Here is a 16,603-nt window from a genome sequence, read left to right on the forward strand (position 1 = left end):
TCACTCACTCGACTATGTCTATAGAAAGTATAATTTTAGAGCTGAATATAAAAGCATCACACATTTAAAATGACCAAAAAGCATCTTTAAATAAAGTACCTTTCCCCCACTTTTGGCCATTAATTCCAGTGAGTGAACTCTCACTTGTATCAAAGTACTTAAGGCCATACACTTACCCACAAATTTGCCAACTAATAACTTTAAAAGAAACGATCAGCACTTATCCTTCTAGTGTTAAACTTTGCTTACTAAAAGCTATAGATATTGCCATCTTACAGTCTTCTAATAGAGAAGCAGCTCTGAGCTTACTAAACTAGTAGGAATATGACAAGAAAACTCTTGGGATTACTGAAATAGCTGTTTTAACTACTAGAAAGACTACACAGGTGGTTCAACAGAATTTACTTGTATATTTTCCATTTTCTATCCTACTTGAAGGCATAGGATAGCTTTGTATTAGCTTTCTACAATACCATGGTTTAAATGTAAACTAGATGCAATACAACTTTTATACAACTTAGGAGATTAAAAAATGTCTGCCTTGCTCGTCCACTGAAATTCTTATTCATTGCTAATAGTGGGGTATGGATGTTTGGTAAATGCTTATGCTTTTACTCTCTTCATTATCAAAAGTCTTTTAAAGTGCTATCAAGCAGCAAATAAGTTGCATCACCTCTCTGCTCATTAAAGGTAAAGGTGCTAATTCCTCATGGTAGAGGTGCAAAATTGTGAACTCACAAGAGGCACAGTTTAACAGTAAGTAGAGCATGAAGAAACAGTAAAAGTGGCCTAAGTACAGAGTTGGACAGAACAAACCAATTTATAACTGCTCAATTGAAAGCAATACAGGTGCATTCAAAAATGAAGTTTGAGATTTTAAGTGTTTAGAATCAAATTTGAAGAATTTCTTGATAAAATATAAATCTGTTCTTTTGAAATTGGAAATGAAACTATCAATTGATTGAGAACTAGAGACTTATTAACCCCTCCTACATAGATAAGGAAATAAGTGACAAAGTCTCTTGAAGTTATGTATTTTAACAGCTTTACATGTAATATTCATATATAAAAAACTTTAAGTGCTTTTCTCCAATTTAAAAATCTAAAGAATTCAAAAATAAGGCATTCAATATTTGAAAAAAGTACAGATTTACAAAATGTGTATATTCTGTCATGAAAACTCCACACCAACATTATACACTTGGAAAAAAATACAAACAGGATATATTACAAATTTATGTAAGCAATAACTTAGTTCACACCATGCAATAAAAAGTACATTAATCAAGATACACAAGCTTTTATAGGTTCTAAACTGAAGGACTTTTCTTCTGCAGAATCCTTAAAACTGGTGGCACTTAAAATTTGTTAGCCTTTCTACTGAGAGGTAAATTATACACAACAATGATGAAAAAGATTAACAGACCAGTTGTCTATTATGAATCATTCCAGCTTTGTTCAACAATGGCTGAAACTCTTTTCTCATATTCTCGTTTGTTTTCCTGATAGAGTTGTGCTGCCTGGCTATTAGCTGGACTGTTTGGATTTGGTTCATCCAGCAGAGACTAAAAGGAAAGAGAGAGAAAAAAAATAGAGTTGCAGAGTTGTTCTTTGCATTAACAGGGGTCAGATAAGGAGCACAGAAGTTATATAAAATGGCAGAAATTAGTATGTCTTACATATTTTTAGGTCTAAATAATTTCAGAAATGGCTTGATAAATACATTGAGAAGATTCCTACTGCTAGAAAAAAGCTTCTAAAACAGATCACTCTCAATTGCTTTAAGACCTTTGGAATAAATTGGAAAAGAATATCTTCCTTAGCCTACTAACATTAAAGTAGGAAGCGAGCAGTTTGATTTGCAGATTTGGTTAATATACACCACCTATAAATAGCTTAGTAACAAACCTTTTCCAACATTAAGCTCTATTATTGTAGTTATTTGGCAAATGTCTCACTATAAGTTAAATAATCTTGTTTCCTTTAATCAATAAAACATATCTAGCAGCAAAGGGATGAAATAGGAAGGTTAAAAACAATGTTTATAAGATGACCCCAATTAAAGCAAAGCTTTAAAAAGGTCACAAACCAAAACATTACTTCTGCTCCTCTCAAATCCACATAACTAAAACATACCTCTCTCCACTGTGAAATATTCTGCCAGAGTGCTTTGGCAAATAGTTATGCTACTTTCTTTTACATATATGCTAGAGGCCCGGTGCACAAAATTTGTGTGTGGGGGATGGAGGGACCCCTTGGGGGATGTCTGACTACAGTCAGACATCCCTCTTGCAATCCAGGACCGCTGGCTCCTAACCACTCACCTGCCTGCCTGCTGATCACCCCTAACCACTCTGCCTGCCAGCCTGATCGCCCCTAACTGCTCTCCCCTGCCGGCCTGTCCCTAACCACTCTCCCCTACCGGCCTGATCGCTCCAACCGCCTCTGCCTCGGCCCCCACCACCATAGCTTTGTCCGGAAGGACGTCTGGAAGGATGTCTGGAAGACTTTCAGTCTAATTAGCATATTATCCTTTTATTAGTATAGACAATTTCTTGGATGGGGCAGTATTCTCAATTCTCTGCACTTGGCAGTTTCTTGAGGTCCCTATGGTTTTTTTTTTTTAAGCAATCATCTTTTATCTTTCCCTGAGATTTTTCATTCTTCTCCACAACTTCTGGCTATACTTCATGGGCACAAATACTTGGCCTGTGAGAACATTAACTTACACATAAACAGGAAAATAATTGTGGATTTGATCTCAGGTGGTCACTAATGAAAAAGGAGACCAGACATCTGAAAATCATGGGTTTTTTGTCTGAGCTCTGCCACTGGTTATCTCAGAGCTGGGAAAGTTAATTTGCTCACTCCGTCTTTAGATTATGCTTAAAAGAGCTGATTGGATACCACAGAGTCTTGAAAAACTATGATGCATCTTAATACACACTTACCTGAATTGAGGTTAAAATAGAAGATACATCATATGTTGGACTCCATCGATTCTGAAGGATATCTAAACATATGCTACCATCAGCATACACTGCAAAGACAACACTAAAACTGGTTACATACTAACTTTGTCATATCTATTAAGAGAAAGCTTTACCACAAATAGAACGCTTGGCCCACACAGAAGTTTTGAAAATTAGGCAATAACTAAACCCCATCCTCACAGGAAAACCAGTCCTAAATAAGGTCTCTTATTTTGTACCTTCTCATGAGGAGGCTGGGTGGGAGTTAAAACTTTTTCACCATTCCATATAGTAAATCTGTTTAAATTCCCTATTTCTAAATATTCTTAAATAAAGTTGTTTTTTTTTGGGGGGGGGAGTTTATTTATTTAAAAATATATATTTTATTGATTTCAAAGAGGAAGGGAAAGAGACAGAAATATCAATGATGAGAAAGAATCATTGATCAGCTGCCTCTGGCACATCCCACCCACACTGGGGATTGAGCCCACAACCCAAGCATGTGCCCAGACCGGTAACTGAACCTGGGACCCACCCTTCAGTCCACAGGCCGACGCTCTAGCCACCGAGCCACACCAGCTAGGGCTAAAGTTTATTTTTTAACACAGCAATTTCACTCCCAGAAATTACTCTAAAAGAAATAATCATGAACATACAAAATTTTATTTACAAATGTTCACTATAACACTCTTTATAAGTGTGAAAAATTGGAAACCACCTTGTGGCCCATAAAGAGGGGACCTGCTAAATGCTACATTCATATAACCACTGCCACACTAGTCAACAGAAATGATACACATCTACCCTATGTTAACTAATGTAGAAAGACATCCATAATATATTACCTTAATACTGTAATTTTCCAATTTATATAGGATAATATAATTCCATTTATAGTAAAAAATTATAACTATCTTCATTTGAGGTGTATGCAGTTGCAAAAACATTTGTAAGATTAAGTGTCAAAATGTAACTAGCAGATAACTGTGATAGTAGAATTATGAAAGATCTTGTTTTATCTTTTCTTGTATTTTGTGATGTTTTTGCATTGAGTATACATTCCTTTTATAATTAAAAAATAAAAGTAATTAACAAGTTTTAGAAGTCTTTAGAGCAAGCCAGATCACTCTACATAAAAACAGCAATGCAGCTTTTGGGAGCAGGGGGAGAAGACGAGGCAAAGTATACTTAAATGCTGTCATACCACATATCCTTCTTACCCATTACTATCCATGTGCTAGGTACTTCCAACTGTTAGCTTTAGACCAGATCGTAAAACTCAGCTTAAAAACAAGTCAATTTACTTACTATAAATCCAAAGGAACATCACATTTAGGAAACCCAGGGCAAATATCACACCTCTGTAAATCCCATGAAAGTATAAAATGATTTTTAAGTTTTGAACTAGTAACTATTTTTGAGAAGTAATCAAAAAGTAAACAAGCCCTAACTGGTTTGGCTCAGTGGATAGAGCAAGGGTCCCAGGTTCGATTCCGGTCAAGAGCATGTACCTTGGTTGCGGGCACATCCCCAGTTGGGGGTGTGCAGGAGGCAGCTGATCAATGTTTCTCTCTCATCGATGTTTCTGGCTCTCTATCTCTCTCCCTTCCTCTCTGTAAAAAAATCAATAAAATATATTAAAAAAAAAAAAGTAAACAAGAAACCTAGGAACTGATGAATAAATAAAGTGCACTATATCCATACAATGGAACATCACTCACCATAAAAGAAAATGAAGTAGTTATGTGTTACAACATAGATGAACCCTGAAAACTAGCTTGCTAGCTGAAGTTAGTCACAAAGAACCATTTATATTACATGATTCCGTTTATGTAAAGTCTCCAGAATAGGCAAATCTATAGAAACAAAAAATAAGTCCATGGACTGCTAACAGGTATGGGATTTTTGGGGGAGGGTCATAAAAAAAGGGTTCTAAAATTGGCCCAGCCGCATGGCTCAGTGGTTGAGCACTGGCCTATGAACCAGGAGGTCATAGTTCGATTCCTGGTCAAGGGCACATGCCTGGGTTGCAGGCTCGATCCCCAGTAGGGGGCATGCAGGAGGCAGCCAATCAATGATTCTCTCATCATTGATGTTTCTAACTCTCTGTCCCTCTCCCTTCCTCTCTGAATTCAATAAAAATTATTAAAACAAACACTGAACTGTATATTTTAAATGGGTAAAGAGCATGGCATCTCTCTATATAAAACCCTAATATGCAAATAGACTGAACGGCAGAACAACCAAACTGAACAGTCGTTATGATGTGCACTGACCACCAGGGGGCGCAAGTGGAACATGGTGGGCATTGGCTGCAGCGGGATGGAGGAGCAGGTGAGCGGGGGGTGCCAGACCAAGGTGGGGTGCTGGTCGCTGTCATCGGGGCAAGCCTCTGGTGGTTACTGAAAATTCTTTGCTCCCGTGCTCTGTGGTCCCATCTGGTGCTCGCACCTGCTGCTGGCACCAGCCCTGCTCACACCCACTGCTGGCGCCAGAACCGCTGCCGGTGCCCAGCGCTGGCCCTGATTGCCCCTGAGGGTTTCTCAACCTCCCCCTGCTCCTGAGGGGCGATTTAGGGAGCAGCTGCCCCTCGCACTTGCTGACAACTCTGGCCCTGCTTGCACCCACTGCTGGTGCCAGCCTGAATTGCTCTGCACTGTCAGGGGGTGCGAGTGGGGCCGGCACCATCAGTGCATGGGAGCAGTGGTGGCAGGAGCGGGGCTGCCAGCAGACAGGGAACCAGGGGCCGCAGTGGGAGGGGCAAGGCAGGGGCGCAGAGGATGGGCCAAGACCCGTCCTATGCCCACCTCAGCCTCGCAGTCCACAGTTCCTTTCAAGGTGTATGAATTCGTGCACTGGGCCCCTAGTATGAATTATATTTCAATAAAGATGTTAATAAAGTAAACCAGGAAGTTAACAATAAAAAAGTACTGATAGCAGAAAAAAGGGAGACGATGCTATTAATATTAAATGATCAAAAATAACAATATAGTTTCTCCATAAATCTATTAATCCTACACCTATACACATATACTCCCTGTGCATTCTACAGTCTATTCCACCTTGATTTACAGAGCCCCCTTACTATAATTTGGATTGATTCAATATAAAGTCTAAGCCATGATAAAGCAACAGCAGAGTAGTAAGCAACTTGGGAATTTCCCCAAAACAGAAACAAAACATTCAATTAAACCTGTCTTGGCTTTAAAAGAAAAAAAAAAATGGCAGCTGGAAGGAAAAAGCAAAAGAAATTAAATCTATTATTGGGAAGTCACACTGGTTCCACGTACGCAAAAAGACTCCTCTGAGTAGGGAGCTCTACCTGCCTATAGCCCACTCATGCAGTTTGCAGTGCTAGACTTCATGCAATCAGAAAGACTTCTGAATATGTGCCTTCTGAAAAGAAGTTAACTGATGAGGAAGATCACATTGAAATGAGCAAAAGGTTACAAAAAGAGAGCTTAAATATTTTGGAAAATAAGTCTTTCAGACAGTAATTTATAATCCAGGAATAATATATTAAAAGTAAAGAGCACAAAGTCAGGGAAAAACAAATTTAACTACAAAAGGGTCCCTCAGCAATCATTTATGAAAAATAATAAAATAAACTTCTGAAAGTGAAAATAGGAATGAGAAAAAAAGAGTAAAACTATTTTAAAAAGCCTTAAAAATACACAAACCTTTGATCCAGTAATACCACTTCTAAAAACTTATTCTAAAGAAATATTCAGGAGTATTTGAGAAGATTTATTTTCAAGAATATCAAAAGTGCTGAAAACCAACAACTGGACACTGATTAGATAAGTTATGGCAAACTCAGAACATTTTGTAGCCACTAAGAATGGTGTAGAAATATTTAATAAGGGAAAATGTTCATAGTATATAAAAAATTAGGTACTTAACTTTATTCAGAACATACCAATTTTGTACAAGCATTTATTTGTGTTTTTAAAAGCTAAATTTTAAGTGACAAATTCTTTTCCACATCTTTCACAGTTCTACAAATAAATATTACTTTAAAATCAGAAGTTATTAAAACAAATTTATCTCAAATTTGGAACCTTGGTAAGATTTGTGACTAATACTGATCCGGAAACAACATCTGGAAATGGGCCCTTGGAGTGAGAACTATGGGGTAAGACCTAGAAGGAAGGAAACAAGCTTTTCCCCCCTCCCCTTTATCATTTGCAAAGTCAAACAAAGTTGCTACTTACCATTTGGATGAAACATTTTGGATAAAAACCTAACAGTTGGTGGTTTATTTGGATATTCTTCAGAAAATTCTATTACTAGCTTGAAAGTACCTAGATAGAAAACAAACCAAAATAATTATAGTTCAGACAAGCATAACTTTTAAATCTCTTCATCAATGAATTTTCAACCCATACTGGTTTTTGCACCACATAAAAATTCATGTGAATTTTGGTTTAGCATATGAAACATACTAATATACTTCAATTTATGTCAGAATGACAACACACATTGCATTGGCAAGCATAGGAAACTAACACTTTCACATACTATTGGTGGGAATGATAACTGTTACATTTTTAAAAGGCAATTTGGTTCTAGCTACTAAATTTAAAATGCACATTTGGACAATTTATTTTAACTTAGAAGAGGGGAGGGTGCCCAGAGGATTTTTGAGAGTTGGTGACTACCACATACAAAGGACTCAGATTGGAGACTTGGGAGCTAATGTAAAAGGTCTGTTCTGTCCCATAAGGCTCCCTTCACTTAAATATGCCAAGAATCAGTACTGGTAAGCATAAGTGTAACTGCCTACTATTGTTGGTTATAGACCAACATAGTACATTTTGGTCAGTCTATATCAGTATTTTTTGGTCAATAGAAGCATAGGCATTTTTTTAAAATTATGCATTTTAACAAAGAAAATCTGTTCACAGTAAACAGAAAAGTTAAGAACTCTCAACTCCAATTTCAAATCCATTTCACAGAAATAACACTACTAGTGGTTTGGGGTTTGTTTTTTTAGACTTCTTTTGTGTTTATTCACTATCCAAAGTCCTTTTATTTTGAGGAAATTCACCTTAAAGGTGAGTAGCTTAGAGAGGTCCTCCCTCTAACTACAACCCCTTGGAAAAACTTATTCCTAACAAAGTCAATGAAAGTTTAAACCATTCCATGTGTCTCTACACAGTTCTTTCCCTTATGCCACCAATGCCACTTTTTAAAAAAAATGCCAACTATAACTAAAAAAAATATTTAAAAATAATCTACTAAAAAATAAAAATTTAAAAAATAATCTAAACAACAAAACCTTAACGTAATTCTAAGCTCCTGGCTTCAGTTTACTAACATAAGAGGCATGTATTTAGTAAAATATTTTATTCTTTATCTTCTTCACTACTCATATTTGATATTCAAACTCTACCTCTTCACAATTTTTTGTTTGGAAATTTGGAATTAGGGAGGTTAAAGATATAAGCAAAATAATAGGTGGTATCTATTTCGTATTTTGATATATTAATAGAGGTACTATGAAATGTATAGTGAAGACAGCCTTATACCTATGTATTTTTAAAGTTTACATTTTAATTCTCTTTAATTACAAAAATGTACTATGTAAAAATTTCAAGTAAACACAAATATGAAACAGCTATTTTTAAGTTCTCCCCCTATTGTGGGGTCTCCGGACCCCCCTTTTTTATTAATCTTCACTTGAAGTTATTTTTCCAATGAAATTTAGAAAGAATGGAAGAAACAATCACAATTATGTAAATGAAAACATCGATGTGAAAGAGACATACATCGATTGGCTGCCTCCCACACTGGCCCTGATCAGGGCCAGGCATCCAGCCTTGCAACGAGGCACACGCTCTTGACAAAACCAGCAGGCTCTATCCACGGAGCCAAACCGACTAGGGCTCAGGACCCTTTTTACATTCTCATTCCACCAAGCTTCAATGTGAAGTCACTGAATGTGAAGCTGGAAAGAGATGCATGCAATAGCATACTATTTTATGGTATCTCCACCAAAAATAAAAAATAATTTCATTTTAAAATATTGGCTCTCTAATAATCAGCTTGCAAAAATTCCCAAAACTTTTAACAATCTGTTTTTACAAATCAGTACAAGCTGCCCCCAGCACACCAGTGGCTGTAACTACCAATATGTGTTGTATTAGAAATTATAACTCAGAAAAATCTTAAAATATATATCAAGAACTATAAACTTATTACACATTTACCTAAGTAACATTTAATGAGAAAAAACAACAACAAATATCTTCTCACCAAGTTAGTGAGAAAAGTGAAGTATTGTTTTATATTTTTTGCAAATCTCTTTAATGACTATCTTAACAGAAGACAGCTGGATTCTCTTAGCTGCTTCTGTATTCAATCTGTTGCAATATGCTGTTTTGGTTGAGGAACATGAAGATCAGGCATCACACAATTATATAAATGAAAAGGAAGGGAGTACTTTCATAGCCTTTTCAGATAACTAGGTGTTTTTTATATTACACCAAAGAAATGGTAAGTTTTTAAAGGTTAGTTGCAATTAGAATCTGAAGCCATGTAAATAAAGCTTTACGTCATCCACATTTGGAAAACATTGGTTCACTGTCCAGCTGCTCTTGTTGGCCTCACAGCTCACTTAGATCACTTTTGAGAATACACCTGCCAAATACTCAAACCTAAATAATCAGTTTGTCTGTCAGTCATTCTTTCAAGTAAGAATGTTCCATGAAAAAAGCAGTAGTTCAAGTTGCAACTCAAACAACTGCAGAAGTATTTTTCCTCCAGACAATCATCATATTTGGTATACAAGAAAAGTGCTGTATACATACTTCTCACTTCATCACACAGAACATTAAAAAGATGTATACTCAAGGATCAGAATTTAATAATATTAATAATTTCCACTTTTTCACCAAGAGATTAAGTGAAACTGGCATTTTTTAAAATATAAAAAGTACCACTTAGTACAGTTTGGTGCCACTGTCTTGATTTATGCCAAGACACCAAACTGCTTAGGTCCTGGTTTTAGTCAATAATGCTTTTGTACCACCAGTACAAATGTCAATACAGTGAAAAAAGGTAAATGTCTCAGTATTGGTATGAACACAGTTTTGATCACATTGAACCCCTGAAAGGGTCTTAGGGACCTTAAGGGGTTTTTGGACCACTCTTGAGAATAACTTGGTGTAGAGTAAAAAGCTTAAGTCCTTAAGTACCTCTATTTAATTCCTAACCCTGACCTAGAGGTAACCACTGGTAACAGTGTGGTACATAATCCTTTAACATGACAGACACACTTGCATATATGTACTATTGCAACATACATTATTCTGTAACATCATTTGGTCTACCTTATTCTTTAACAGGTATATAATACTCCAGAGTCTAGCTAAACCATAATTTGCTAACCATTTCCTCTATTGGGCATTCAGGTTATCTCCTTAAAAATGGTGCTGCAATCAATATCTTTGTACAAATATCTTTGCTACATTAATGATGAAGCCATTTTGATAATTAAAACAAACCTGTTTAACAATTCTTTTTTAGAACTGGAAATTTGCTTTTTTTAAAAAATAACATATTTTTAAAAAGTATGCAAGAATGCTGTTTACAGGTGTTGAATGCCAGTTGTATATGAAATTACTGGCAGCTTTGTGTATTTAAGAACAATTTCAGCTCAACATCCTATCAATACAGATGACAAAGTTAAAAAAAGGAAAAAAAAAAAAAGCACGATTACCCTCTCCTAGTGTTTACCACAGGAACATTGTTAGCATGCTACAAAGATCATCCAAATTTAAACTATTATCAACACAGGTCCTATGATCTAGGCTTAAGGTTCTACAGCCAAATATTAAGGTAATAGAGTGGTAACAAAGGTGATCAAGCTGATGGGAGGAGAAAGTCTTGTAAACTCAGTAGCAGTATTTAATTTTAATTTGACCTATTAACAATAAAAAACAGTTTGAAGTAGATACATTGGTGTTATAATTTTCTACTTTTGTTGTTGTTATTAATCCTCACCCAAGGATATTTTTCCACTTATTTTTAGGGAAAGTGGAAGAGAGAGGGAAAGAGAGAAACATCGATGTGAGAGAAACACATCCATTGGTTGCCTCCTGCAAGAGCCCCCACCAGGGCCCAGGCGGGGGGGAGGGGGGGGGGAGGTATGTGCTTCTGATCGGAATCGCACCTGGGACACTTCAGTCTGCAGGCCAAGCCAAACCAATTAGGGCATAATTTCCTACTTTTTAAAAAGCCTCTTAACACTGTAGAAAACATAAGGAAAATGACTTACCATCTTCAAAGGGTGTCCCTTCTGGTCTGAAAACAAGAAAATTTCTGATTAAAACACGTTTTTCATTCTTTTGTTCTGCTTTTTCCTGATTTTCAAGAGTGGAAAGGATAAACTCAAACAGAAAGAGGGGCTCATCCTGACAATTTGTGGAGTTTTTAAGATAGTGTTAATTTAGTATCATCTTAGGCCTAAATTTTTACAGATTTAGGCATAAAAGGTTAACTTTTATTTTCTAAGTTTTCCTTTTAGGGTAGCTTTACACACACACACATACACACAAAAAATGTATCATAATTTTAGCACAAAAAGAATTCAGCTCCCAAATACCAACAAGTTATTTAGTAAATATGTGCATTTTTAAGAGAAAAGGTCCTATTTTAATTTACATCAGTAAGATGGAAATCAATACCCTTTAGTTTAAGTATGTTACCAAAACAGCATGTTCTGCTTTTTAAAAAAATCCTCACCCAAGGGTATGATGTTCATTAATTTTAGTGAGGAAGGGAGAGAGACACATAGATGTGAGAGAGGAACTTCGATTGGCCGGGCCTTTAAGAGCCTTGACTGGGGATGGAACCTGAAACCTAGGTATGTGCTCTGACTGGGAATCAAACCCACAACCTGATACGCATTGGATGATGCTCTGAGCCCCTCTGCTAGGGCAGGTATGTTCTATTTTTCAACAGAGCAATTTCTAGTTCAAACTGGATAGACATAACTAAATCAAGAAAGCCAGTTTCTTTTGCTCAATCTTTTCCTGGCCTCCATACCCCAATTTCATTTTTCCTAAGCAGCAGCATGAAGTTTATTACTTGCAAGGCATATTCAGGTCTCAAAGAAGCATGTTCACAGCCTGAACTTAAAATAATAACTTTAGAAGGAGAACTACCCTCTTTTTCCCCACTAGTTTTTAAGGCAGACTCTTACTTGTAACTAATTCAGAGGCAACTCAGAACTGTTTATGAAAATATTCCCCTTTAAAATTAAAGATCTAGCACAAAGCCCTAGTTTTTAAAAAAGGGTGAAATAAAAAAAGATCAATTCTGAGAAAACCAAAGAAAAGGCATAAGGAAATTTTAAATTAAAAAGCATATATGCAATATATATGTAGAATGTAAGACAGCTTCTCAGAGACTTCATTCAGCTACAGGCATACTCATTTTATTGCACTTCACAGATGTTGCCTTTTTTTATGAACTGAAAGTAAGGCCCTCCACCAGCCAAAAAAAAAATTGCTTTATTGTGGTAGTCTGGAAGCAAACCCACAGTATCTCTGAGGTATGCCTGTATTTCATACTGGGCTATGAAACGTTTTTTATTTAAAATCTTGTCATAGTCTAAGTTCTCAATGTTTTTGTTCCTAGCCTTTTTATAGTTCTAATAAATACAAGCAAAAACACTTGCTTGGCACATTTTGTATAAAATCATTTATCTCCTCTCCTTTAGTTTCAAATGGTATTTTATAAAGTAAAACCCAAAGTTGTTATAAAATCTTATGTATTTTTAAAAAATATATTTTTATTGATTTCAGAGAGGAAGGGAGAGGGAGAAATAGATCAATGACGACAGAATTATTGATTGGCTGCCTCCTGCACGCCCCCTACTGGGGATCCAGCCCGCAACCTGGGCATGTGTCCAGACTGGAATCGAACCCGGGACCTTGAATCCACCAGCCGATGCTCTATCCACTGAGCTAAACCAGCTAGGGCTATAAAATCTTATGTATTAATTGCAAATGCAAATAAATTTTATGTAACCGATAAAACTTTTATGGCAATGGTTTTTCTAATTTACTTTGCAGTTTCTGTAAGGTCCCCATTCCACCTCAGTCTCTTTTCCTAGTTGCTCATTTTTAAAAACTCACCACACCTAGCAGTTGTTTTATCTTTCAACTCACCCAAATATAACTGCATTCCACTGCATGATGTTGTTTTCAGATGGTGCGCCACTGACACCCACAGGTGGGTCCTCTTGCAATCTAGAAATCCGTAGTAGTAATTTTAAAAGTTGAACATTTGGGCCACTAAAAAGGCCAAATAGAACACCTATAGACTCTATACCAGCTGTGGGCAAACTACGGCCCGCGGCTGGATCCGGCCCATTTGAAATGAATAAAACTAAAAAAAAAAAAAGACCGTACCCTTTTATGTAATGTTTACTTTGAATTTATATTAGTTCACACAAACACTCCATCCATGCTTTTGTTCCGGCCCTCCGGTCCAGTTTAAGAACCCATTGTGGCCCTCGAGTTAAAAAGTTTGCCCACCCCTGCTCTATACTATCTGCTCTGAGACACAAACAAAACCTATTTCCTTGTTCTTACGCTGAGCTGGAATAAACCATTTGACAATAAAAAAAACTTGCCCAGGTACATACTTATTAGATACCACTACAAATCATCTAGAATGCTAAAGGGCTTGGGAGTATCCCTCTTCAATTACCATCAAGATTAAGATATCTTTCAACAACTAATATATGTATAGGCTGCCCTCAACCAAAAATAAAAAACCTCAAGTGCAAAAAACATTTTAACAGAAGCATCTATTTTGCTGCTGTAATGCAGACTGTGAGTGCTAAGGATGGCTATTTGTGCAACATGGCCACCAACCTCCTCCTCCTCAAAACAAAAAAATCCTCAGTGTGACCACTAAAGGACTGAAAACACTTAATTCAATTTGATTAGGAAAGTAGTTTCAGGCAGGAGAGCTACTTTATCCCATTTGCTTCAATTAGCAATGGCTTTCAGAGTAATCAAAATTGCTTGGTTTTCCGTCAGTCCTTATTTTAAAGGCGCTGCACGAACACTAAACCTACCTCTGAGAGCAGGAGACTCAATACAAAACTATCTTCCAACATCAGTCAAATTCTTGTAACCTGAGGACCCTTGGGAAATTACCAAAGGCACCCTGTGTCCAATACAGAATAAAGCAGAGAATCACAGCAAATCAGGGTAACAATAGACACGAACTGGAAGTTTCATTATTTGAATTTCACTCATCTGAATTTCAGCTAATTTGAAATCTACTGATTTCAAGCTTTAGATGACTTTTACATGAAATAGGGCATCTCCTTTCAAAGACTCAGTAAAAAATAAACGCTGTATTTTCTCTCTCTCTCTCTCTCTATATGTGCAGTGATTGTCATGTAGTATGATACTTTCAAATCAGTCCACATAAAAACAGTTATTTTTAGTCAGCCTGGGCCACGAACAGAAGCCTTACAGGAATGATGATGCTGGACGCCCACCAAAGGTAACCGGCTGGGAGAAGTGACAAATATATTCAATGATGATAAACTGGTCAAAGCCCAAAACAATGGCTTCCAAGGCCTCACCTACGATTTTATCATGGCCAAGTTGAGAGGTCACTTCCTGAGCCGCTGATTTAAGTTTCTATACTACAGATTTCGTCTCAATCAGGGCAGGTCTCAGAAAAACAGAGGATCGCAATGCCAAGTTTTCTATTACTTTCCCCCCACCGTACCATAAGTAAAAGGTAAACAACTGGAAAAAAAAAAGTCCCTTCCTCCTCACCACCCCCCACCCCTCCTAACAAAACCCTGTTTTACAAAAGGAGGCCCTGGGAAGATCAGGTTAGCGCCGGCATCGGGGCAGGCATTCCTCCAGGCTTTGGAGACTATAGATAGGGCTTTATGCACCAGGCCCGGAGCGGAGTTCCAGAAGGTCCTGGCAGCCGGCGCTGCCAGCTCGGTCCCAGGCCTGAGCCAGTTCTCAAGGTCCTGGCCGGCCGGCGGGCGGGGGAGGGGGGGAGTCGGGTTTCGGGGGATGGGTTAACCACCTCCGACCTCCGGAGGCTGACCCACCCTCCCTGCAGAAAGGGGGGGGGGATGCTTTTCGCCTCCACCCTGCCCCTCCGAGGAGACCGCAGGCCCGTCGAGCCAAGTTCACTGGTGGAGTCAGCGAGGAAAAAGCTTCTGCAAGGGCTCCCTTTGGGGGTCTCGAGAAGGGGTACCGCAGGGTGCAGGCGCGGGGGTAAGGTTTCAACGGCAGGGCGACAAGTCAGGCAGCTGGCCCAAGCGGGCAGCGGGGAATCCTAGGTGCACACAGCCTTTTTTTTTTTTTTTACTTTTGGGGAGGGAGGGAAAGCGGAGTGAGAAACCAAGGATGAACGAGTGCGAACGGGGGTCGGAACTGGCCTCCCGTCGCTCCCGGGGGCCCACAGCCGGCCATCTGAGGACCCAAGAGGAAGGTGTCCCGGATCCGCGTCCGGGAGGCCCGCAGCTTCGGGGAGGAGCCGTCGTCCAGGCGGAGGGGAAGGGCCTTACCGCTTGAAATCCCGCATGAGCCTCCTCCGGGCGGGGGTCGACATGCTCCACAGCTGCCCCGCACTCCGTCTGAAAGAAAAGAGTCCCGCGCGGCCCCCCCACCCCCCGGCGCGGCGGCCGAATCACTGCGGGTCACCGCCACGGAGGCTGCACAAACAACCCCGCAATGACGTCTCCCTCCGCCGCCTCCAGATCCCTCCGCCCTCCGCCAGTACCACGGCGCGAGGGGGGGAGGAAAGGGGGAGGGCACGGGTGAGAGCTCCTGGGGTAGCTTTTCAACAAGATCCTGCCATTGGTGCTCCCTGAACTAATTGGAAAATGAGTATTCTCTGTGTTCAGACTAGATATTGTGGGTTAGGAGACAACAAAGCCGAAACACCACCCAGATGCGTCCCCTTTCATTAGGTTAGGTCCGACCGAGTGGGGAGAGGGGGACGCAAGCGGGTTGGAGATTTCAGGCGAAGGAGGTGGGATGACGTAAGGTCACGTGATCTACCGGCGGCGATGTCAACAATCCACCCCTGAGGGGGAGGTGGCGAAGTATCCAGAACCACGTGCCCCTATGACGTGATTAGAACTGGTAAAGCGAGAGCTACGCTGCACCTGAGTCTCGGCCAGGTATTTGAAGCAGGTAGTTAAACTGACCGGATGGGCATACACCTGTATTAGTTTTCCAAACATTTGGTCCCATGAACAGGGAGGGCAATGGGAGAGGAAGAGGTTCTGGGAAGCGAAGCATGTTTTGCCTAAGTCTCTTTAACACAGAGCTAAAAATAATTTGGAATTGTAATCGCCCTTGGTTGGTTCAAAAGCTTATCAAATCTAGTACATAAAGTGATGGGACCACCATTTATTTTATTTTATTTTTTTATTGCGGTATTGAATGCTGAGACCCATACAAAGTAAAATCCCCTGAATACAAAGTAAAATCTTCCTTAGGGGCACCAAATTGCCTGTGTGTGCATTGCAGTGGGGTTTCCAGGGTTGGAAATTATGGGCAAAGGTAAAAAAATGGTATAGATTCAGATCTGGGGAACAGATCATGGCGACATGGATAGGGATTTTA

At 38.9% G+C, this 16,603-nt stretch overlaps 1 protein-coding gene across 2 annotated transcripts; it reads right to left on the reverse strand.

Annotated features, from left to right (window-relative positions):
* Positions 1-1,018: 1,018 nt before the first annotated feature.
* Positions 1,019-15,704, reverse strand: UBE2B (ubiquitin conjugating enzyme E2 B). 2 transcript variants are annotated; one of them, XM_036314879.1, is made up of 6 exons: positions 15,538-15,704; positions 13,151-13,231; positions 11,254-11,279; positions 7,187-7,276; positions 2,952-3,040; positions 1,019-1,565 (listed from the first exon to the last, which is right to left on the reverse strand). In XM_036314879.1, the coding sequence occupies exons 1-6, from the start codon at positions 15,579-15,581 to the stop codon at positions 1,437-1,439; spliced, it is 459 nt and encodes a 152-aa protein (XP_036170772.1). In that variant the 5' UTR covers positions 15,582-15,704; the 3' UTR covers positions 1,019-1,436. The 2 variants fall into 2 exon arrangements, with proteins under 2 accessions (XP_036170772.1, XP_036170773.1); XM_036314880.1 differs by lacking the exon at positions 15,538-15,704 and adding an exon at positions 14,068-14,089.
* Between the last annotated feature and the right edge of the window lie 899 nt (positions 15,705-16,603).

This window comes from Myotis myotis, unplaced genomic scaffold (genome assembly GCF_014108235.1).
Source record: "Myotis myotis isolate mMyoMyo1 unplaced genomic scaffold, mMyoMyo1.p scaffold_m19_p_6, whole genome shotgun sequence".
Taxonomy (NCBI): domain Eukaryota; kingdom Metazoa; phylum Chordata; class Mammalia; order Chiroptera; family Vespertilionidae; genus Myotis; species Myotis myotis.